We start from the raw sequence: 24,594 nt of genomic DNA on the forward strand, positions 1-24,594 counted from the left end.
TTTAATGTGAAACAAGCTCGCAAGTGAAATTCTCAACATATCATGCATTCAAATTTCTCAACATGCACTTGGTAAGTTATCCCGAACGCGGAGCACCTCACCATTCCTCACCACATCACGCCACATAATCACAAATACACCATAAGTCATAACTTCACATAATCACTACTATCAGCACGTCACATTATAGTAACTTTGTCATAACATCACAATTTAGTTTTGTCAATGGAGCAATAACAAAATAAATCACTTGTTTGTAAATCTACATAAATCACCTAATGTTCATATATATATATATATATATATATATATATATATATATATATATATAATGCACAAGTTGCATATTAGATTTATCAAGGTTAATGCTGAACACTTATAATTATTTAGTAACACAACTTATTTTAATATGTATTTAATAATTTGATTATGTACATAGATAGACATGTGCGCATGTCTTAATAAATCCATCACAATATTCAATTTAGAATCCCATTCTATGCTCCTTTCTTTATTTCCGTTGCACATGTCTTATTTTTCTTTATATAATACTAATGACGATCTAGGGTTGCCATGGGTTATTTTAACTTTGTTACTACTTTTTAATTAGTTGCCTTTTTTCTATTGAGAGCGTTGGTTTGTGAATCAAATCTTTTTTTAGGCACCATTTTTATTCTCATTGAGGTCTTCGATCCAACTCCTCTCAATGGTACCAATAAAAAACATTATATTATTATGATGATCATCAATTTGAGTAGCTACTAAAAAATTAACACAATGTAATAAATTAATTTCCATACTTAAGTTAAACAAGAATAGTGAGAATGAAAAGAAGAAATCAAAGATTAAATGTGAGTAATTGCATCATTAATTTATACATAATCAAATTTCTGTCATTATTGTCTTGAACGTAATCTTTAATTACTCTTCTTTTTTTTAATTCTTTCTCTCGTCTGGTTTCCCTCTCACTATTGTGAGAGTAACTTGAGAAGAGTCAAAAGTCTTCTATTTTGATATTGGGAAATGTGGCGAGTAGCCGCGATGGCTGCACCCACTAAATTGGGATTCTCGGCGCCAATTTTGACTTCTTGCTTTGACCCTCACCTTACCATCGCGACCACCGGAGGATCCACCCCTGACTGCCGCCTCTTTCGCCGGCGTTATCCTGAGCCCGACTCCTTCTCTGGCGGCGGCGCCTTCGGTAGTTTCGGTGTGAGATTCCGTGAAGGGAAGTTGCGAATAGGCCGGCGAGCTCGGACTTCCCTATCGGCCTTAATGCTTCCGGAAAATCCTCTCGCCAGAGACGTTCTCGCCACGGCCATCTCCGGCAGCGTCGCCCTCTCCTTGCTCCGTTTTTGGGAAGAAACAGCCAGGCGTGGGTTATTCGATCAGGTTCTCTCTCTCTCTCTCTCTCTCTCTCTCTCTCTCTCTCTCTCTCTCTCGCTTAGAGTGTGTGAATGAGACGGAAAAGAAAAAAGGAAAATTGAAGAACACAACGCTGTTTGTGTTGCTTCGATTGTGAGTTTATTTTGTTTTTGCTGGTATTGGAAATTAGCCTGTTATTTTAGTCCGATTTGCAGAGATAAACCCTGAACCATATTGAACAGTTGTACATTGATAGCTTAGGATCTTCAACTGATGACAATCTTTCTGAGAAGCGGACTGAGCCTTACGGGTTTTAGTTTGTTTCTAGCTTTTACTGGAAACCAGCATGCCATTTCAGCTTGAATTGCAGAGAAATTCCTGAAGTGAACCCTGCCAAACTGTTCTTCCTTGATTAGTAACTTAGGATGTTCAACAGATACTCATATTTGTGTACTTCAGTGATCAAATCAGCCTGGGGTTTATTGTTCAACTTCATGTCAGGTTAATCACTATCTTTCAAACCAGAAAAAAACTTACTATTTTGCAACAGATGAAGGTTCCCTGGTTAAAGATCAGGTAGAAGTTGTTGTTTTATCGGTCCAAAAAATGAAATAAACAGGCACAAAATAAAAAATAAAAAAATGAAGGGACACTGGAGTTGCGTGGTTCTGCAAATTTTTACCTACATCCACGGGAGAGAGTGTAACGTCCCCAAAAATAATTATTACAGTAGGGTGCAGTGATTTTTTTAAAAATAAATAAAAAAATAAAAAAATAAAAAAAATAAAAAAGTAAATAAATTATTATTATTATTACTATTTTTCAAATCACTACATCCTCCTATAATAATTATTTTTGGGGACGTTACTGAGAGATTCACTATTTTTGGAAAAATAGAGGAGGAAGAGATACACACTCACACTCACTCAACTCTCAATCTTCTCTCTGCCTACTCACTCACAGCACACACACTCTTGTTTACAAAACACTTTTTTTGGTCCCACCTCCTCGCGCGCACACGCACATATATATATATATATATATATATATATATATATATATATGGAAAGAGAGGATCAAACGATCAATCCAAAATAAATGCCAAGGTCAAGATGAAGATGGGCATGCGGTTGATCTTTGACGATTTGGACAGCTGGCAGCAACAAAGTTGAAGACGCGATATGGAGAAGCCCACTGCTCTTGACTTCTTCTTTCTATTTTTGTTTTTAATTAAATCTTACGTGCTATATATTAAATGTGCAAGTGTGATTGGGTATCGACCCAACAATTATCCCCCTCCATACCCATAGAAGGAGAATGCTACTTTCATTCTTCAGTTGGTATCCATTCGAGCCATGTCTTTACACAGCTCAAGCTTCTCACGAGTAACCATTTTTGTCATCATGTTTGCTGGGTTCTCGTTTGTGTGGATCTTTACAAGCTTTAATAATTATTTTTCCATCACTTCACGTATCCAATGATAGCGAATATTGATATGCTTTGTGTGGGCATGGTACATTGAATTCTTACTCAAGTCCAAAGCACTCTAACTGTCGTAGTGTACTTTGTATTCTTTCTGCATGATACCTAGTTCTTGGAGAAACCTCTTTAACCACAACATTTCCTTCCCAGCTTCTACTGCGGCAATGTACTATGCCTCTATTGTAGATAAAGCAACACACTTTTGCAACTTGGATTGCCACGAGACTGCTCCTCTTGCAAAAGTGAAAAGAAATCCCGAAGTAGACTTTCTTCTATCAAGATCACCTGCCATATCAGAATTTTTATAGCCTTCCAAAATTGGTTTAGCTCCCCCGAAACACAAGCATAACTTCGATGTACCATTCAAGCACCTGAGGATCCACTTGACTGCTTCCCAATGGTCTTTACCTGGATTGGAAAGATATCTGCTCACAACGCTTTCAGTGTGAGTAATGTCTGGCCTTGTACATACCATTGCATACATAAGAATACCAACTACTGGTTAATCAACTCGATTCCATCGAATTTAACGTTGGCGATGAAATGCAAGCTCTACTATTGCTCAGTTCGTTGCTAGACAACTGGGAGACGCTGGTAGTCTCGCTGGTAGTCTCCCTCGGCAACTCAGCTCCAAACGGCAAGCTTACCATGTCGATGGTCAAAGACGCGCTATTCAGCGAGGAATCCAGAAGAAGAGAAGCAGTCTTGGACCAGTCTCATGCCCTTGTCAATGAAAATAGAGGAAGACCACAAGGAAATGCTAGAGACAGAGGAAGAAGCAGAGACAGAAGTAGAGGCAAGAGTAGAGGAAGGTCTCAGACTCGTAGTAAATCCACCAATGGCAGAAACCAACAAAAAGGTAAATATATATGTTATTATTGTGGCATTGTAGGACATATAAAGAAGAACTGCCACAAGTTTCAAAGAGAGCAAGGTCAAAGCAGCAACCAACTAAAGAAGGAAGAAGGTGAAATTCTAGTCATCCATACAGGGGATGTAGCACTATTCTCAACTGATGAACAGACGTGCCTCCACGTAGCAAGCCACGATGCCGAGTGGGTGGTTGACACCAGCTTCATTCCATGCGACTCCCCACAGCGAATTCTTTACTTCGTACAAAGAAGGAGACTTTGGTACAATGAAGATGGGCAACACTAGTTTTTCAAAGATTGTGGGAATCGGCGATGTGCAAATCAAGACAAATGTTGGCTGCACTATGGTGTTAAAAGATGTACGACATGTGCCTAATCTACGTCTCAATCTCATTTTCGGGACAGCTCTTGACCGACAGGGCTATGACAACCACTTCTGCAATGGTATTTGGAAGCTAGCAAAATGATCTATGGTTGTCGCTTGAGGACACATCTGCATCATATTGTATAAAACCCATGTGAAGGTTATTTCTGACAGCCTCAATGTAGTTGAAGACAAGGCATCTCCAAATCTGTGGCACAAAAGATTTGGACGCATGGGCGAGAAAGGGTTGAACACACTTGCAAAGAAGGCACTAATTACCATATCCAAAGGTATTCCTTTAAACCCTTGCAATCACTGTTTATTTGGAAAACAACATAGAGTCTCATTTTAATTCTTCTACCAAAATAAGCTAAGAGTTGTTGAGCACACTTTGATGTCTGCGGTCCCATGGAAACATAATCCCTAGGCGGTAACAAATATTATTTAACATTTATTGATGATGCTTCACGAAAAGTGTGGGTGTATTTTTTGAGAACTAAGGACTAGGTACTTGAGAATTTCAAGGAATTCCAAGCCATGGTGGAGCATGAAACAGGAAAAAAGCCAAAGTGCCTCCGATCATACAACGAAGGCGAGTACACTTCCAGAGAGTTTGATACATACTTTGTTGAACGTGGTATCCGACATGAGAAGACAGTCCTACCTACCCCACAACACAATGGCGTAGCTGAGAGGATGAATCAGACTATCATGGAAAGAGTTAGAAGTATGCTCGGTATGGCTAAGCTACCTAAGCCATTTTGGGGTGAAGCCGCTTGCTACCTTATCAACAGATCACCGTCAGTTCCATTACAGTTTGAAGTTGCGGAAAGGGTGTGGTTTGGCAGAAATCCTTCCTACTCTCATCTGCGAGTGTTTGGGTGCAAGGCATTTGCACATGTATCCAAGGAACAAAGACAAAAACTTGACATAAAGTCAACTCCATGTATCTTCATCATGTATAGAGATGAAAAATTTGGATACAAGTTATGGGATCCAGTAGTACAAAAGCTCATCAAAAGCAGGGATGTTGCGTTCCAAGAAAACTAGATATATGAGAACTTTGAAAAAACCATAAAGTCCAACAATTCCAGTTTTAGTGCTTCAGATTTCGCTCTAGACTCTGCGCCGGTACAGTTAGTTGCAAACAATGAATAAATGCATGTTGGAATCCCAGAAGTAGAAGAGGAAGGAGGGGCCGAGGGTGTTGAGCAGGGGGAGCGACAATCCCCTCCACTATAAGCTACAGATGCTGAAGTAGCTCCTCTAGTTGAAGAGCCTCAACTTAGAAGATCTAAAAGAGGCCGACCATTGATTCGATTAAGAAGATATCCGAAGTTCGACTATATTCTGCTTACTGATGAGGGAAAGCCAGAAAGTTTTCATGAAGCTCAGATTCACACTGATAAAGCTAAATGGATCCAAGCCATGTAGGAAGAAATGAGTTCCTTGTAGAAGAACCAGACATACGAGTTGGCGAGACTCCCTGAAGGAAAGAAAGCACTGAGAAATAAATGGATGTTCAAGCTGAAGAAAGATGGTAGCGGAAAACTAGTTAAACACAATACTCGATTAGTTGTCTAAGGTTTCCAACAAAAGAAAGGCATCGACTTTGACAAGATTTTCTCACTAGTGGTGAAAATGACATTAATTCGAGTCATATTTAGATTGACAACAAGTTTGAATTTGGAGTTTGAATAGATGGATGTAAAGATGGCTTTTCTCCATGGAGATCTACATGATATTTACATGGAACAACTGGAAGGATTTGAAGTTGCAGGGAAAAAGTATCTGGTTTGCAAATTGAAGAAGAGTCTCTATAGCCTCAAATAAGCGCCAAGACAATGGTACACAAAGTTTGACTCATTTATGGTGGGTCATGACTATAAGAGGACTTTGGCAGATCAATGTGTCTACAAAAAATTCTCAAAATGTTAACTTTATTGTACTATTGCTTTATGTTGATGATATGTTGATTGTTGGACAGGATGCAGATATGATTAGCAAGCTAAAGCAAGAACGGTCCAAGGCCTTTGACATGAAGTACTTAGGCTCAGATTAGTAGATCTTGGGAATGAAGATTGTTCGTGACAGAAAAGCTAAGACATAGTGGTTGTCACTGGAAAAATGTGTTGAACGGGTGCTTGAAAAGTTAAACATGGGAAATGCCAAACTAGTCATTACTCCACAAGCTAATCACTTTAAGCTGAGCAAGAAATCATGTTCCTCTTCAAGAACAGAGATGGATGAAATGGAAACAGTTTCATACTCCTCAGCAATTAGTAGTCTTATATATGCAATGGTATGTACAAGGCCAGACATTACTCACGCCGTAGGCGTTGTGAGCAGATATCTTTCCAATCCAAGTAAAAACCATTGGAAAGCAGTCAAGTAGATCCTCAGGTACTTGAAGGGTACATCAAAGTTATGCTTGTGTTTCGGGGGAGTTGAACCGGTTTTGGAAGGCTATACAGATACTGATATGGCAGGTGATCTTGATAGTAGAAAGTCTATTCTGGGATTTCTTTTCGCTTTTACAGAGGGAGCAATATCATGGCACTCCAAGTTATAAAAATGTGTTGCTTTATCTACAACAGAGACAAAGTACACTGCTGCAGCAGAAGTTGGGAAGGAAATGTTGTGGTTAAAGTGGTTTCTCCAAGAGCTGGGTATCATGTAGAAAGAATACAAAGTACACTGTGATAGTTAGAGTGCTTTGGACTTGAGTATGGCGTATTTCTTGGTTAATCGATCGCCAATGGCATCACTTGATGAGAAAGTTGCATAGGAGGTGTGGACAGGTAATGCGGTAGACTACTTTTATCTGAGAGTGTTTGGATGTCCAATCTATTTGCACATTTCTTGTGAGAGATCAAAGCTTGATGCAAAGTCTAGACGTTGCATTTTTTTGGGGTATCAGAAATGTGTGAAAGGATTCAAGTTATAGGATCCAATGACAAACAAGGTGGTGATCAGTAGAGGTGTGATTTTTGATAAAAAGTTATGCTGCAGCGTACTCAGGAGGAAGAAGAAGAGAAATAGGTGCTAGAAAACTGAAGCAAAAATGAGCATGTTGTGCATGTGGAGTTAGAAACTCAGGGCAGAGATGACAATGTTCAGAATGCAGAGAGTTCTAGTTCGGGAAACCAGCAGGATCATAGTATCGCTATACATAAACCCAGACGCACTATCAGGCTACCGCCCAGGTATGGATTTGATGATCTGGTGTCTTATGCTCTCATTACCAGTTGTAAGGATCCTACTATTTTTCAAAAGGTGGTGCACAACCAAGAGAAAAGTAAATGGATGGGTACTGTGGTGGAGGAAATAGAGTCATTGCATAAGAACCAGACGTGAGAATTGGTGGAGCTTCCAAAAGGGAAGAGGGCGATAGAATGCAAGTGGGTGTATAGGAAATAAAGAAGCGGTATCAGAAAAGGAAGGAGAGAAGTTCAAGGCTCGGTTAATAGCAAAGGGTTACTTGCAAAAGAAAGGAGTTGATTATGATGAAATCTTTTCCCTTGTGGTTAGTCACACTTTCATCAGGGTAGTGTTGGGATTGGTGGCGCATTACGATATGCATTTGAAGCAAATAGACGTAAAGACAACGTTTCTCCATGGTGATTTGGAATAGCTAATTTACATGGTACAACTAGAAGGGTTTAGTGAACCTAGACAGGAGCACTTGGTTTGTAAATTGAAGAAGTCATGTTACGGGCTGAATCCGAGGCGGTGGTACAAACATTTTGACTCCTACATGATTCAGATAGGTTACAAGAGGTGTGAATATGATTGGTGCGTGTATGTGAAGAGTCTTGATGATGGTTCTCTAATTTTTATGTTGTTTTATGTTGATGACGTGCTGATTGCTGCGAAGGATATGACTGAGGTAAATCAGTTGAAAATTCTGTTGATTAAAGAGTTAGACATGAAAGATTTGGGTGCAGCCAAGAAGATTCTTGGGCTAGAGATTCGCTAGGACAAAGTTGCAGGGAGATTGTGATTATCTCAGAGTAGCTATGTGGAGAAGGTATTGGAGAGGTTTAGCATGGTTAATGCAAAATCGGTAAGTACATTGTTGGCGAATCATTTTAAATTGTCTACCGCTCAGTGCCCAAAGACGGATGATGATATTCGTGACATATCAAAGGTTTCCTATGCTAGTGCAGTGGGGGTTTTTATTGTATGCTATGGTATGTACAAGACCGGATCTGGCACAAGTTGTTAGTGTGGCAAGTTTCTTCCAAATTCGGGTAGACAACATTGGGATACAGTCAAGTGGATTTTCAGATACTTGCAGGTACTTCACACTATGACATCATGTTCAGCAGGCAACAGAGTGCTCTGTTAGTTGTGGGATATGTGGATGCAAACTATGCTAGGGACTTGGATGATAGGAGATCTACAACAGGGTATGTGTTTACCCCATGGTTTTAAATTAAGGCTGTGAGTGTTACGTAACGTTGTTACGTAATGGTTTTTTGGATTACCGATACCGTTACACACCGCGAAATCGGTGGGAAGAAAAATCATGGCCGTAGCGGCCGTTACGGACCACGACCGTTATGTAAAGGCTGCTACGGCCGTTACGTAACCGCTACAGAACTGTTACACTAAAAAAAATATTTTATTTTTTACCTTTTCTTCTCACTTTTTCTCTCTCTTTCATATATTATTCTCAATGTACCAAGTGGCAAGAGGGGGAAAAGATTATGATGAGGATGACAATGATACAAAATTTACTATTTCTTTAAATACACAATAGATGCATTAATTAAAAAAGGCCGTACCCAGTGCACAGATAAGAACAATGAGAAGTATAAATACGCGCGCACACACACACACACACACACATGTAATTTTCTATCAATGGTGGTTTAAAACAAATGTAAACTTGTTGCCCTTACCAAATAACTTAATTACTCGAACTAAAGGATCCAAAATACACTAAAACTCTTTCTAAGAATGGCTAAAAGCTTAAAACATGCTAGTACGCTAATATGCACAAGGTTGTGCGTGCTTAAAAAAAATTCACGGCCGTTACACCTGCTTCCCATTATGTAACATCCGCTACTCCTGCTTCCTGTTACACCCGTTACTGTTACGTTACACTACTCGCTACCGCGATTTAAAACCATGGTTTAACCTTGTGGGAGTACCTATATGTTGGAGGTCCTTGGTATAGTCTCTGGTTGCACTATCAACAACTGAGTTAGAGTATATGGTAGTTGCCGAAGCTGCCAAGGAAGCCTTATGGCTTACAGGTTTAGTCAAAGAGCTGGGTATACAGTAAGGTGAAGTTTAGCTACGTTGTGATAGTCAGAGTGCCATTTATTTGGTGAAGAACCAGTTGTATCATGCAAGAACCAAACAAAACCTGTTACGACGGATAAGTTCAAGCATTGCTTGGACTTGCTTAATGTCTCCAGTTGTTAGACAGAGGCGGTCCCCATCTATTGTTCCAGGTGGAGTAGCGGGTTATGTTTTTGATTTTCTCAAAGGTAGAGATTGTTGTAATATGTGGCTCATATGTTGAGTGGAATGCATGTACAAAGAGAAAATATGGTGGAAAGCAGAGATGCTGACTTGTAGGAAGAAATCGACAACAGTTTGCCTGAAACTGTCGATGGTTTTGTCCAAGTGCAGAAGAAACAGTCGATGGATTTGCAGTGTTACATCGACTGTTTGGTCTCGGCTTTAAATCGTCGATGGTATGTCTGAAACCGTCGATGGTTTTACTTGATTACACCGCGCTGTTTTTCGAATTTTGAATTGGGAAGTTGTATAGGTTGGATTTTGGGGGGAAAACCTCCGGGAGGGTTATATATACATGTTGTATGTTGTAATTCATATGTCTTTTGACAGAAGATAGTGAAAAATCACTGCTGTTTGCTTTGTGGATGTAGGCATTGCCGAACCACGTAACTTTTCATGTTATTGTTTTATTGTTTTCATATAATTTGTGTGATTGTGTTTTTCTATATATTTCATTATTGGTTGTTGCGTTGTGAGATTATTTAGTTCCACTGCACATTCATTTGCACAACACATTTAATGTATAGCAGGTAATATTTAATAGAAAAAACAAAAACAGAAAGAAGAAGTCGAGAGCAATGGGCTTCTCCATATCACGTCTTCAACTTTGTCGGTGCTGGCTGTCCAAATCGTCAAAGATCAGCCGCCTGTGTGTGTGTGTGTGTTCCTCTGTTTTTCCTCGTAATTCCGGTGTGCCTTCATTTTTTTTTTTTTTGTGCTTGTTTATTTCAATTTTTGGACCAATAAACCCAACATGATTTCCATCAATTGGCGGAAAAGGATTCAGCCGACCTTACCTAGTGAGACTTAAGGCTTGGTTTTGTTGTTGTTGTTGTTATTCTATTTTAGGATTTAGCATGGTCTTAATGATCTGTTTGACTTTGTGGTATTACATTTCCTAGCCTGTTTGTTTGGGTAGAGGGGGAAGATTGTGTTAAGTAGCTCATGACCATTATAAAACCTATCAGACCACTATGACCTTTAGCAAACCACACATAATCGGGATATAGGCTTAGCTGTTGTAATTTTTTATTTCTTAACCTATTTAAGTGCTAGAAGTGATTGCTACCTATATAATTCATGACCCAAGATCTTGATGTTGATGGTCATTTGAAGGGACTTTTGAATCTGAATTAGTAATCACGGCCTCACCTCTCTAGCAGAAATAAATGTTTTTGCTACTCAACTCAAACATGTGCTGCACAATTGTTATTTATTTATTTATTTATTTTATGCATTCTTAAGTGTTAGTATATTTGGGAGTTAAGATTCTATGAAGCATCTACAGTTTATATGTCAGCTAATAAAATAATTCTAGGTTTTGATGAATGACAGTTTTCAGTGATTCTGAAGAAACCAATTCTTATCAGTTATCACACATATTCCTTTATAGTTTGCTCATCTTTATGGACTCCTACATGTCCATTTGCTTCTGTTTGTTCCCTAGATTTTTGTGTAAGTCTTCTGTTGTAAAGTAAAGGCTCTTTGCATGGCTGTTGATAGCACTTTGGACCTCATTGGGCCCGAATGCATCTTCAAATGTGATGCTTTTGTTGCTTGTATATTTCACCTAGTTTTTATTTTTTTGGGGAGTTTGGGGGGGGGGGGGTGTTCAGGAAACATGGGTGGTTTTTTTGACTGCTTTAAATTATTTTTCTGCTATTACATATGCAATAGACTGTGTTTGAGTGTAGGAATATTTCTTTATAACTTGCTCATCTTGGCTGAATTTGAGTGTAGGAATGCGATTCTTAAAAGCTACATTCCTCCCATTACTAAACTTTTTGAACTTGCAGACAGTTTTAATCTGTTGAAGTGATGTTACTGGCTAGCACACTTTCTCTGATAAATGTATATTTTAATCAATGTCAAATTGTTATACCAGTTCATCATAATTCTAAGGCTAAACAGTCAGCTGAGATGATATATATGGTTTACAATTGCATATTTTTGACAAAACTCTCTGCCAGTCTGTCCCTAAAATCCATATATATATATATGTATATCTCTTTTCCTTTTCTAAAGCTTCTTGTTTCTCTATTTTAGAAATTGAATAGGAAGCTTGTGCATATAAGCATTGGACTAGTTTTCATGCTTTTCTGGCCACTCTTCAGGTATTAGCTCATGACTGGGGGGAAAAATTTTCTATCATAGATTTATTTAGTCCACCCTGATGTATTGGCTAAATCATTACAGTTCTGGAATTCAAGGAGCAGTTCTAGCATCTCTGATTCCTGGAGTCAACATAATGCGCATGCTTCTTTTGGGACTTGGAATATTTAAAGATGAGGACACTGTGAAGTCAATGAGCAGATTTGGAGACTACAGGTTATGGCTTCGATAAAACTTTTGTTTCAATATGCCTCTGGGGGGCAAAAAATATGTTTTTGAAATCCGCTTGGATCTTCCAAGTGGCTGCCATTTGGATTTATTCCTACACAGGGAGATCCATGTTGCTGTGAACTGACCTAGTGGAACCTAACTGGCCATTTTACCTGTTAGGACTTTTTTCCCTTGGTAGTCGAAATGGATGGTAGGTTTATGTAGCCAATAGCATAGAGATCAAACATAAATTAATCCATATATCTTTCTGTCGATTGTTTTGCTTTTCTTTTCCCCTTTTTCTTCACATGTTCTCAAGTTTTTGTTAGCTTGCTCCACTCATCAGGGAACTTCTCAAGGGACCATTATACTATGCCTCCACAATTACTTTCGTCTGTGTATTCTATTGGAGAACTTCCCCTATTGCAATTGCAGCTATCTGCAACCTGTGCGCTGGAGATGGTATTGTTTAAAAAGAGACTTACTCTTAAGCAAGTGAAAGAAATGAGGAGTTCCCAAAATTTTGGATTCAACCCAATAACTGTGAATTAGAAATTTTTTAATTTCCCATGTCAGGTTTAGCCGACATTGTTGGAAGGCGGTTCGGCAGTCATAAAATTCCATACAACAGAAGCAAGTCATTTGCTGGTAGTGTTGCGATGGCAGTTGCTGGTTTTATGTCATCTATTGGGTAATTTCTACATTTCCCTTTTTTCATTTTGCTTGTTAGCGACCAAATGAACATACCCAAATGTTGCAACAGGTACATGCACTATTTTTCCTTGTTTGGATACATGCGGGAAAGTTGGGAAATGGTTTTTGCTTTCTTGGTTGTATCTCTTGTCACAGCACTCATAGAATCGCTCCCCATAAGCAGTGAGCTTGATGACAACCTCACAGTTCCAGTTGCTTCTGTGTTGCTGGGCAGTTTTGTTTTCTGAAGTCATGAATTTGCATCCCCGAACATTAAGCAAAGATTATTATAGAAGTAATCTTGATTGGGAATTTGTTGCACGGTTTCTTTAAGTCATGGATCGAGTATTGGCACCTCTCAACCAAATCATGTATCACTTTGCAAAGCCAAGGGATAGATAAATCTTGTGTGTATTTTACTACTGTGTTTTATATATTTTTTATCAGAAAAATGCAGTAGTGATTCCACTAAAATGATGTTGAAGAATGTAGCAGTGATTGGACCAAATTGTTATTTTTGAAGTTCTGTTTTTTGGTGGGTTCTAGTGTAACCAAGTCGTTGATTTCAAGGTTGGGCTTTTGTTTTGAAGATTCTTGTCTTGTCTTTGATCACACAATGTTTTGCGTTTCTGGAATTACATTTTGAAGTGTTACATGTGTTTGGGAGCATATATTTCAAGCTTTGAATTTGGATTTGTGTGGGTTTCGGCAAAACATAGTACAAAATTATATTAATTTTCATCCAAATCCATATAAATCCAAATTCAAATCTGGAAATCTATACTATCAAACACTACCTTTTTATTATTTTGTTTTTTTTTTTTCATTTCAAACAGATGAATCAATAATACAGAGAAAATCACACTGCAGTTACATTAGTGCATATAATGATAAGCGATGATGTTGTCTTTGCCTGCACCTTTCCTGCTTGTTTCTTGCAAATTAACAGTAATTTCTTAGGAAATGCACAAATTTTCACATTGCCCACAAAACTTTCCTGCTAACCAAACAATAAGCTGATTCTTGAAAAACAAATCAAGAACTTCTCATAAGTTTCCCAGACAGTTGGAGATAACATAATTGAAGTGTCAGAGAATTATTCTTGTTCTACAAATACCATGCCTAATTATGGGGACCGCCCTGCGGGGTGGGGGGAGAGGGAGAGGACTTTATCAGTCATCATCAAGTTCTCAATTGAATATACTATGAAAACAGAAGTAGGAAATTTGCAAGCATTAGAGTTTAAAGCAGGAACTATAAATCTGGTGAATCCAGAATTCCCAGAATGAATAATTGTAAGAAGATGATGCCTACAATTGAGAATTTACTTAAACTCGAGAATTCTCCTTACAAATAGAGAATTCTACTAAACTCAACATCTTTGGACTGCTCTGGAGGATCATTTTCCCTTTTCCTCAGCATTGGCAAACAGCAGTTCTCCTGGGGGACAGAGTCCATGCAGCTTGCAGATTTACGACCGGTGATGCGCCGGAGATGAGGAACAAAGGCGAAGAGGAGGAGGAAGGCAAAGAAGGTGATGATGAGAACAAGCATCACCACCTTGCCATGAAGGGCATAATTCCTGTCCTGAGAAGACACAAACTCATCCATTACTGCATGTGGATTGTAGTTTGGAGCCATGGGAGGTGAGAGTACTGGAGACCTTATGACATCTACCCATGTCGATGCTACCTCTTCTTCCTTCATATTTTTTGATCTTTAGCTTTGTTGCAGATGGCCCAGTTGGCTGGATTTCCTTCTATTGCCTTTGGATGTTGAGGTGTGTGTGTAAATCACTGAAACCTATCCAACCTTAATTGCTTGGCTAGCTAGCTAGTTAGCTGCAAATCTATTTTTGTGGCTGTAGTTCCCAAACATTCACAGACTAGATAGAACTCATGGTGTGAAATGTTCAAGCTAGCTAGTTCCCTCTAGGATTACTTCAATTCCTCTTCCTGTTTCAAGTAAGTTCAGCTTTGTTCTATATTTATTATTTCATTTGGATTTACTTTGCCTCCATGTCAATCTCCTTTCTTGCGCTAGTCATTTTCATTGGGCCATGTTACGGGTCGAGATCCGGTCCTGTTACACTCAATTCCAACTCAATCTGCCCATAACCCATTCAACCATCATTTTTTCGAGTGACGTAATGTTCGTATATTGTTGCGCAAGAAAATTTTAAAATTTTCACATGAGAGAATTATATTTGTAGACGAGGTTTCAAATACTAGATCAATTTATCGCTAAGTGTAGGCTATGGATGCTAGCGCACGATTGAACCATATAAAATTATTGTATTTTGTATTTTGTATTTTTTTTTTTATTGTTCTCTTCTCTTATTTTTGCTCTATATGTGCATAATTTTACGGTCGTATTCATAACAATCACCAATCCAATTTAGCATCATAAGAAAGAATGAAGTGGATGAATTCATACATACATAGATGCTATCGTAGTAGTATGCAAAGACAACTAAGATGCTCAAAATGAAATTTTCTAGTACTACTTATACACGCAGTAGTCCTTAAAATACAAAACAAGGCCATGTGAGCGGGATGGGATAAATTGGGCAAATGGGTGGACGTGTGCAGTGATTGATGGAGGCCACAACTTTGGGCATCAGGGACACCTGCCATCAGCCATCATCTTGGATGGTACTCAGCCCTGTCCATATCCCAAATATTTAGTCTCCGAGCAAGCGAATGGTGAATTATGAAGTGTTTGGTGGATTCAAATGATTTGAAGATTCATCAGGAATGGCATGGGGGTATCACAGTTGCAAACCTTGGCATAATGTGGAAGATATAATGCAAAACAACAGCTAGTGAATAATTGAGTTGGTTGAAAGTGAAGTTTGATTATCCAGCTAGTGTGAAAATTAGTAATGGAAACTTCAGGGCATTTGAAGAATCTGAGGTTGGTGATAAGATTTGGACAGCCATTTTCACTAGAAGCCATGGTGTCTGTAACATCAAGGGAATGGGGCTTGAGGATCAGCTGGAAAAAAAAATAAAAATGAGAGAAGAAAGATCAGAAATGAGGACACCATACCCCAAATCAGTGTGTCATTTTTTGATGTAGGACAGGGAGGGCATTTGGCCTATTGAAGAAAATTGAAAAGGATTGCTTGGATCCTAAACCACTTGTTCTAGGACTAGATGCCAAAGCATGGAGACAATCTCCCATTGATCCATCACTTTCTTCAATAGAGTTTTTATTTTTATTTTTTATTTTTCTTTTGAAGGGCTCGATCGAGTTTAGTTAATTCATACAGTTGAGAGTAGCTTTTCTCCTACCCCAAATATATATACCTATCTCGATTCTACCATCTATGTCAAAATTCTGACACATAAATGTCTTGAGTTTGAACATTGGGTTGCCTTGCCTTTCTTGCGTAACTGTAAGGTTTTGCGTTTTGTATTTGTAAAGATTGTAAAATTGAGCCTCTTGGGAAACATTGCAGTAGTTAGAATGCATACACATGACAAAATCATATTAGATTCAGTGTATACATCTCGTGTATATAATATTTTCTCCTCATTGTTCAAGCCCAATGAGTTTTTAATAGACAGGGAAAAATGAATTATCTTTTTTGGGATCACTATTAACATTGCAAAAATTATTATTAAGACTCAACATTTATTTTCCAATGCTTTAAACGAAAATATTACCTTTTAATTTTACTTTCATCCCTTAGGTCTTGTTTGGAACTCAAAAAATATATCAAGGGGGAAAGAAAAGAAATATGTCAAGCAATCCTCATTTTCATGTTTGGCTATTAAGGAAAATGAGAAAGATAATAAAAAATATATATATCAAATTTATGAACAAAATTTTGATTTTACACATTATTAATATTTGATTTTTCCTAATTTTTAGTCATACTAAAATAAACTTTCATTCTTTATAATATTTAATAGAGAAGGAAAATATGAGGAAAAATGAGTTTCCTCTCTATTTTGCTTTCCTTTCCTTTTTCGATGTAAAATCTTTGATCCAAACATATCCCTAATTTTCACTTTGTAAGTAAACAAGACAAAATATAGATGTGAATAAATTTATCATTATCATTGAGTCAAAAAAGTAAAAGCAATGCACATTGCACCAAAGTTTATTTGTGGAGTATATTCATCTAAACTTAAATTCAAGATCCAAATTTATGCTCCTCATTTTTTTTTCTCTCTCTCCATCTTACTGAAACAAAATGTTGATACAAAGGCATCTTCATGGGCCCATGGCCCAAAGTTTGTCGGTTAAACGAGCCCAAATCCAATGGGCCCATAGCGGACAAGACGCATCACGCGTGTCGGCATCTGGTTCCTTCCACAGCACGCACTATACACTAAAATGACGATACTGCCCTTCCGCCATAACTGACAAAAATCCAAAATACCGAGTGTGTCCTACACCGGCCTCCGCCTCCTTCCTGCCTCTCTCTCTCTCTCTCTCTCTCTCTCTCTCTCTCTCTCTCTGCCAACGTCCGTGTCTCGTACCCGGAAAACCGTCACTGTGATCGCCGGCGACTGATCTCCGTCCAGGTACAATTCCTCTATCTCTCTCTCTCTCTTTCTCTCTCTCTCTCTCTCTCTCTCTCTCTCTCCTCATTGGAGGTCTGAGCCCTAACTTCTCAAATCTCAATGCTGTTAAAAATTCTCACTTCGTAACAGTTTGAGCCCTAATTCTGCAATCTAAAAAATGTAGCTTTTTTCACTCAACTTTTTTTCTTTGATTGCTGAAAGAGCAAATTTGAGCTCAAATGTGAAAGTTATCTGAACCAGTATCAATCGAATCGGCTTTGGCCTATTAATTTAGCTCATAGCTACGGTAAGAGCTGGCTTGTGTTTTTGGATTTGGCTGGGGAGAAAAAAATTGATTTTGTTTTTTTATCTTTTATTTTAATTTGCAAGTTTTTGTTGAATGTTCGTTCGCACACACATTCATTTTCTTTGTTTCCTTAGCAGTTGATTGACTTGATTCCAGAATATTTTCTTCTTCTCGTTTTCTTACCCTTGTCGATTATGGAGTTATTCCATCTCTTTCTATGCTTTTCTTAAATCCAGTTTTTTTTTTTTAAATCAAATGTGTGAGGAAATTTAAAACCATAGATCAAATGAATCCGAGAATCAAAGTCACTATTTCGATGGTAGGAAAAGAAACTTCTTTGCCTTTTAAAACGGGAAAAAAACGAAATTGAGTACGAGCCTCTGAGAAATTGATGAATGATAAGGTTTAGATGTCTCATCCGTGATCTTTTTGGTTCGTTGTTCAATTCGGTAATTGCTAAGCCTGATTTGTTTTGTTCCTTCGTTATTACAGGAGCTTTACAATGAACTTCTCTTTATTTATGCATGAATAGCCATTGCTAATCCAATCAAATGTTAAATTTATATCTTTCTAACGTTCGTAAATATACTTTGCATCTTCACAAGATCCTTGAATGTTAAATTTTACGGTATTTCACTTAGTTGCTTTAATTTTTAGTACAAGAACAGATTTAATTTTCTTTAAAAACTGGAGATTAAAGTTCTGTGACTGTTCTCTCCAGATTTCTCTGCAGCAATTTCTTTGAAGTCAGTTGATCATAGCGCATAGCTGCATATGCTCATATTGATCTTGTCTCCTCTTTGTAGGGCCATAAAGGTGATTTTGCCCCAACTAAAATTTTGGGTATAGAGGCAACGAACGGGGCGGGAGCATTCTTCTAGGACTCATGTCAGTGCCAAACGAGGATAATATGTCTTCTCATTCTCAGGTATCTACCTTTCCATTCAGCATAAGTGGGTAAGATTTTTAATTGAGATAGCTGACCCTTCTGCTGCCCCTTTCTGCTGCCCCTTTTTTCATTGCTTGATTCAAGTAATACATCTTGCATTTCTTCCAAGACAAGTTCTTTTATTATTACATTTAGGATTTCAGAATCCAAATTGAGAGTTTTCAGCTATGGATACTTGAAGATAGTGGGAAATAAATGTAAATTATTCTGACTAGAAACAGGAGTACTTCAGAATTGGAATCCCAAATTGAAGAATCCCTTTCAACACAAAATAAATTCAGCATATTGCTTTGGATCATAGTCACTATGTTTTATATTTTGTCAGTTGTTAAAAGGTCGTTTTGCTTGATTAGGGAGGAATATCAGTAGCATTTGAGTTGCTATTCGTTGATAGAATCAAAGTAAGGCCATTTTGCTTGTGTGTATAAATCAATCCCTTTTGGAGATGGGATTGACTTTGAATGACATAACACAGTTTTTCATCTGTGATTTTTATGTTGTGCCGTATTTGTATAGCCTTGGTGAAACTATTTTCTCATCAGTGTGTGTGTGTTTTTTTTTTAAAATTTTAAAGTCAAATTATCATCAGCACTTGGAGATTTTGGTGTTTGTGCTTTTTTTTTGCATCCTTCATAGAGAGGATGTATGTCTGTCTCAGTTAAACAGATGCATACACCTCATGATAAGTGTTGCTGTTCACAATGATTAAAATGGAACCAAAATTATCAGTTGTTCATTTTCTAGGTGGTTATGTCCTGTATTATGTTAAATTACTTGTTTGGAGGTATATGGCATATTCAACCATCAGAATTACTCATTTCAAATGGATGGCTTTGCAGCTCTCATCTCATTTTTTTGGGGATCTTCTCGACTCCATTATTGTTGATGTTGCATCGGAGTGTCACCGAGTAGCCAAGCTGGGCCTTGATCGTAATCTAGAAAAAGAAGAAGAAGAATTGAGACTGTCAGCGCAGGCCCGGGCAAGGGTAGCCGATCCTAGTAATAGTGGTGAAGCGAGTAGCAAGTATGTGGTTGACATATTTGGACAAACTCATCCTTCTGTTGCCAATGAGATATTCGAGTGCATGAACTGTGGGCGTTCAATTATGGCCGGAAGGTTTGCTCCTCACTTGGAGAAATGCATGGGGAAGGTAATTTCCTTTATTCATAGGCTATTTGGAACTCAAAACATGAAGAAAAAGAAAATATGAAGTAATCTATCTTTTCCTGAATGGTAATTAAGGAAAATGAGAATGGAAGCAAGCTATGCTGCAAATCAAATAACCAGATTCTTATTTGACATGCACTAACCTTATTTGAATAAATTTTTATCAATCATATTCAAGATATTGAGAAAATACAATAAAAAATTAATTTTCATATTTTTTTTCCTTTTCTTTTTCTTTCTTTTAATCCAAACAAAGCCTTCATGTTTGGCTCAGACTTCATCATTTTGGTTTCGTTTTTGTTTGTTTTTATTTCTGTGTTCATGAGCATTTCTTTTGTTTTGTTTGCACAAATGGTAGTGAACATCAAATTACGGTTGTTTTGTTTTCCATCTCATGAGAAGGCATTTCCTGTTCTCTTTGCATTCTAACACAGGGTCGAAAGGCTCGGTTGAAGGCAACACGAAGCAGCACAGCTGCACAGAACCGGTACTCACGGGGCAGCTCTGTTTCTTCCTACTCGCCTTATTCAAATTCCACCAGCTCAAACCGGTTATCAAATGGAACGCCTGGTGTTGCAAGTGATGAGTACTCGAATGGTACCCTTGAAGAGCCATGAAAAGTTCGTGCGACCCCTGGCTAACTGGTTGACCACACGACATCAACAAATTGCCCCATTCTATGGTGATGAATCCTAGCAATATATAAAATCGATTTGGTGGCTTTGGTCATGCCAGCTTGACCTGTTTGGATATACATTGTACATTGGGTTCATTTCTAGCTTTGTTATGAGGCTAATGAATAAGAGTGCTTGACAGAATTTTCATGAGACTATGTATAGCTTTGCTAACTTGAAGCCTAAGTTGATTGCTTCGAGGACATGGGAAAAAAATTGAAAGCTTGAAAACTAATAGCAGGTTGATGTTGATGCAACTTCATGTTTGATTTAATTTTTCAGAAAACATTTTCAGATTCTTATGCGTCCTTTGGGAATGTTGATTCAGCATTTGAATTTGAATTTAATGAAGTCGCTAGTTCAAGTTCCCACTTACGATTTGCCTACTGAATTACCAAGCATGTGTCAATAGGTGGGTGATAATATTTTCATTTTTGGTCTCTCCTAGGTGGGTATGAAGGGCTTACCTAAGTTAGAGTTTTGGGTCATAAAAAAATTATATTAATTTTTATTTTAATTCTTCACAATTTTAAATATAAAAAAAATTGAGATCTATGTTTGTAAGCACTAAGTTGTTGGAAATATAATAGAAGGAAAAATATTACTAAAAAGTTAATATTAAATAAAATGAAAACACTTATGAGAAGACGAAGCATGTAAGGATTAATGTATTTAGAGTCGATTTTACACGTATGGAGAACATTTCTCAGCGCATAGTCATTGCACACATTGTCACGCTCTGAACCTGCAACTGGGATTCAAAGTGTTATTTTAAATAAATATCTGATATCACAATTATCATACAAGCAGTGAAAATTATTTAAAACTTCAATACATTACCAGAGTACTAAAACTATCATAACCACATTTGTATTTCCATGTTACATATATTACATCCCAATATAAACAAAAACATGATAAACTAGTGTCTCGCTTATATTTACAATAACTACAAAATCTAAGCCCAGCCCCGAAGCTCGCTAGGCTGGATGTCTTGAAAAATAAAAGTAATTATTGGGATGAGACATCTCTCAGTAAAACGGAATAAATTATCATCAGTGTGTGGCTAACATGAGTTTTAGAATAGAGAAAATAAAACCGTTAATTTAACATTAGAAAATACTGCATTTATAATTGTAACTCACACCCATAATTGAAAATTACACATTTACTTGCAAAACATAACTCTGGTTCAACAAAGAGTCTCATTTACATAAATTTACATAATAAACAGTAAAATGATCTCCTCATTTCCTGCCAACGTTTTACTTCACGTAATAAACAATATAACGACTTCCTCATTTCCTGCCAACGTTATATTGCACATTACATGCTAAACTATTGGAGTGTCAAGCTTGTGCTGGACAAATCTGGACTATCAATTGCAGTAGAAATCCAATGACTGCAAGTCTGTTTTATTTAAGGGCATTTGTGTAATTTTCTTGTGTTTTGTATTTTATATATAAAATACAACCAGCAATTCTAGTTCTAGAGACTTCGGCCAGCCAACACAGCAGATTGTAGATTATTATAGGGAGGATTTCAAGAGAGAGACAGGAAAGAAAAGAGGGGAAGCCGAGAGCTCTTGGTGGAGAGTCGGGTTAGGGTTCTTGGGATGCTTCTTGGGCTAATTCTTGGAGGAGATCGGTAAGTCCATAAAGTAGATCTGTGTATTTGTATTTGTTTCCACCATTGTTAATAAAGCATCTCCGAAGGTGAGGTTCCTGCCGTAGACGTAGGCTTTTAAGGCCGAACCACGTAAGATTCGTGTGTCATTTGTGATTGTTTTCTTGTGCTTTGATCTTGCATGTTATATTTATCTTGTTGGATTTGGGCATTGCGCTGTGATTGTTTGGTTAAATCAATTTCTTGATCAAGCTTGGGCACAAATAAGCAGGTTTCAGTTTTTTTTTGTGTTCTGAAAACTGAAAGGGATTTATAAAACTAAAAGCAGGTTGAAATTGTTTGATTTCTTCTGAAATTATAAACAAGAAAGGAAATTAATTTTTTCTTGAAGTTGTATATTGAAATCTGAATTTAAAAGAAACTACAATCAGGGTTTCAATTAGGTATATCACAACAAGTGGTATTAGAGTCTGACTTTGTGATGGGGACCACCAAGTTTGAGTTGAAAAAATTTACTGGAAAAAAATGATTTTGGTTTATGGAGGATCAAGGTGCTGGCCATCTTGGTACAACAAAGGCTTGAGGAGGCCCTTCTTGGAGATAAGAAGGGGGCTTCCATTCCACAAGAGGGGAAACCAGGTTTACCCTCCACTGACAAAGTGAAGCCCGAAATCCTCTAGAAGGCACACAATGCCATTATCTTGTCCCTAGGAGACAAAGTACTCAGGGAAGTTGTCAATGAGGATACGGGAGCTGGAGTCTGGCTAAAGCTAAAAAGTTTGTACATGACAAAGTCCCTAGAAAATAGACTCCATAAGAAGACCAGACTCTACACCTTTAAAATGAACCTTGGAACATCTATTGATGAACATTTAGACGAGTTTAATAAAATTCTTTTGGATCTTGCTAATATTGATATTAGTGTAGATAAAGAAGACCAGATAATTCTTTTAATAAGTTCTCTTGGTCTTTTGATGTCTAATGCCTTGGCTGTAACAATATACATCAAATGGGTCAATGTACTCTCCACCATTATCCGAGTGCACACATTTCACCTTTTTTCCAGTCTCCCTTTCAATTTTAACCTGAAAATGCTTAAACACATCTAAAACATGATCTTTAGTCTTCGAAGTGTAAGCCCAAACTTTTCATAAACAATCATCAATAAAAGTAACAAAATAAAGTGCCCACCATGAGATTTAACTTTTAACGGACCACATACATCGGAATGTATCAAATCTAGAACATTAGATTTTTTAGTAATAAACTTTGTATGAAAAGGAGCTCTATGTTGCTTACCGACCAAACAATGAATACAAGCTTTAAGAGAAGTACCTTTCATTCCAGGTAGAAGCTTCTTTTTGAACAAAAACTGTATTCTTTTTTCACTCATGTTCCCAAGCCGCTTATGCCACAAATTAGTGGAAGAGTAAGTCTCAATTGCATTCACAATACCATTACCAATTTTACCTTGCATCATATAGAGTGTACCGATCTTCTTGCCTTTAGCCACCACCAAATTACCCTTTGTGAGCTTCCATTTTCCATCACCAAAATGGTTGTCAAACCCTTCATCATTAAGCTTTCCGGAAGATATCAAATTTAGCCGAATGTTGGGTACATGTCTTGTTGTGCCGGGCACCCCACTTGTGTTAAACACCAATACTACAACTATTGCTATTGAATATATAAGAAATTAAAGTAATGCAGAAACTAATAATAAAATAGTAAAAAGAACAAGACAAGAAATTAACGAGGTTCGGTATAGAATTACCTATGTCCTCGGGCGCCGACAATCAATTCACTACTTCTTGACAAAGTACAACTTTAAGGTATGTTTTACAAATGAAGAGTTGAGTTCTTTATATAGCTTCAACCTCAAGTTCAAAAAACACTTCTCTCCAATGTGGGACAAATAATACAAAAAATTCAAAACAACTTTTTATACTAATGTGGAACTATTCTACCAATGTGGGACAAAAAAAAAAAAAATCTCCACATTGACGATAACTTCAACAAATTTTCCAGTTACTAACATTTTCTAGAATTTCACATCATCGGCGCCTTCCAAAAAATATTCAAACTTGTAGGATATTGATCAAGTTCAAACAATGTTTGAACTTGATTGTTGTCACAATCTTGGTTAACATATCTGCGGGATTTTCAGTTGTAGCAATCTTCTGAAGAAGTATCTTGCCTCCATCAATAATATCCCGTATAAAATGAAACCAAACGTCGATGTGCTTCGTTCGTGCATGGTAGACTTGGTTCTTTGCCAAATGAATAGCATTTTGGCTGTCATAGAACACAACAATGTACTTTTGAACAACTCCCAAATTTTCAAGTAAACCCTGCAACCAAATAGCTTCCTTAATAGCCTCTAAAGCTATCATGTACTTTGCTTCTGTTGTAGACAAGGCAATGGTAGACTGTAAGGTAGACCTCCAACTCATTGGACCATTAGCAAATGTAAAAACATATCCAGTAGTTGATCGGCGTTTATCCAACTCACCTACAAAATCAGAATCCACATATCCAACAACACATTGATCAATAGTATTATTTTTCTTAAATACTATACCAACATCAATCGTATTCATAATATATCTCAAAATCCATTTCATAGCTTGCCAATATCCTTTACCTAGATCATGCATATGTCTGCTCACCATACTAACAACTTGTGAAATATTAGGTCTAGTACAAACCATTGCGTACAT

The 24,594-nt window shown here is 37.4% G+C and overlaps 3 protein-coding genes and 1 long non-coding RNA gene across 5 annotated transcripts in view; 3 read left to right on the plus strand and 1 right to left on the minus strand.

Annotated features, from left to right (window-relative positions):
- The first annotated feature begins 951 nt into the window (after positions 1-951).
- LOC131147800 (probable phytol kinase 2, chloroplastic) lies at positions 952-13,222 on the plus strand. The gene is made up of 6 exons (XM_058097379.1): positions 952-1,392; positions 11,665-11,732; positions 11,815-11,946; positions 12,287-12,402; positions 12,517-12,631; positions 12,704-13,222. The coding sequence occupies exons 1-6, from the start codon at positions 1,024-1,026 to the stop codon at positions 12,879-12,881; spliced, it is 978 nt and encodes a 325-aa protein (XP_057953362.1). The 5' UTR covers positions 952-1,023; the 3' UTR covers positions 12,882-13,222.
- A 579-nt stretch (positions 13,223-13,801) lies between these two features.
- On the minus strand, positions 13,802-14,634 carry LOC131147801 (uncharacterized). The gene has a single exon (XM_058097380.1). The coding sequence runs from the start codon at positions 14,338-14,340 to the stop codon at positions 13,981-13,983; it is 360 nt and encodes a 119-aa protein (XP_057953363.1). The 5' UTR covers positions 14,341-14,634; the 3' UTR covers positions 13,802-13,980.
- A 2,145-nt stretch (positions 14,635-16,779) lies between these two features.
- LOC131147802 (SAGA-associated factor 11) lies at positions 16,780-20,505 on the plus strand. Its single transcript, XM_058097381.1, has 4 exons — positions 16,780-17,171; positions 18,264-18,385; positions 19,246-19,557; positions 20,009-20,505. The coding sequence occupies exons 2-4, from the start codon at positions 18,344-18,346 to the stop codon at positions 20,189-20,191; spliced, it is 537 nt and encodes a 178-aa protein (XP_057953364.1). The 5' UTR covers positions 16,780-17,171; positions 18,264-18,343; the 3' UTR covers positions 20,192-20,505.
- Positions 20,506-21,756: 1,251 nt separating this feature from the next.
- The window catches only part of LOC131149114 (uncharacterized), a 36,751-nt gene continuing 33,913 nt past the window's right edge, over positions 21,757-24,594 (plus strand). For both annotated transcript variants that reach the window (XR_009135131.1, XR_009135130.1), the window contains exon 1: positions 21,757-21,895. This is a non-coding gene — a long non-coding RNA (uncharacterized LOC131149114). The remainder of the gene's footprint in view (positions 21,896-24,594) is intronic.

The sequence above is a fragment of the Malania oleifera genome, chromosome 2 (assembly GCF_029873635.1).
Source record: "Malania oleifera isolate guangnan ecotype guangnan chromosome 2, ASM2987363v1, whole genome shotgun sequence".
Lineage (NCBI taxonomy): Eukaryota > Viridiplantae > Streptophyta > Magnoliopsida > Santalales > Ximeniaceae > Malania > Malania oleifera.

Excerpts from the sequence above, each read along its gene's own strand:
- LOC131147800 (XM_058097379.1), top strand. The coding sequence starts at position 1,024 with ATGTGGCGAGTAGCCGCGATGGCTGCACCCACTAAATTGGGATTCTCG. Across the intron at positions 11,947-12,286 it reads AGCAGATTTGGAGACTACAG|GGAACTTCTCAAGGGACCAT; the intron begins GTTATGGCTTCG and ends TCCACTCATCAG. Across the intron at positions 12,403-12,516 it reads CAACCTGTGCGCTGGAGATG|GTTTAGCCGACATTGTTGGA; the intron begins GTATTGTTTAAA and ends TTCCCATGTCAG.
- LOC131147801 (XM_058097380.1), bottom strand. The coding sequence starts at position 14,340 with ATGAAGGAAGAAGAGGTAGCATCGACATGGGTAGATGTCATAAGGTCT.
- LOC131147802 (XM_058097381.1), top strand. The coding sequence starts at position 18,344 with ATGTCAGTGCCAAACGAGGATAATATGTCTTCTCATTCTCAG. Across the intron at positions 18,386-19,245 it reads ATATGTCTTCTCATTCTCAG|CTCTCATCTCATTTTTTTGG; the intron begins GTATCTACCTTT and ends ATGGCTTTGCAG. Across the intron at positions 19,558-20,008 it reads TGGAGAAATGCATGGGGAAG|GGTCGAAAGGCTCGGTTGAA; the intron begins GTAATTTCCTTT and ends ATTCTAACACAG.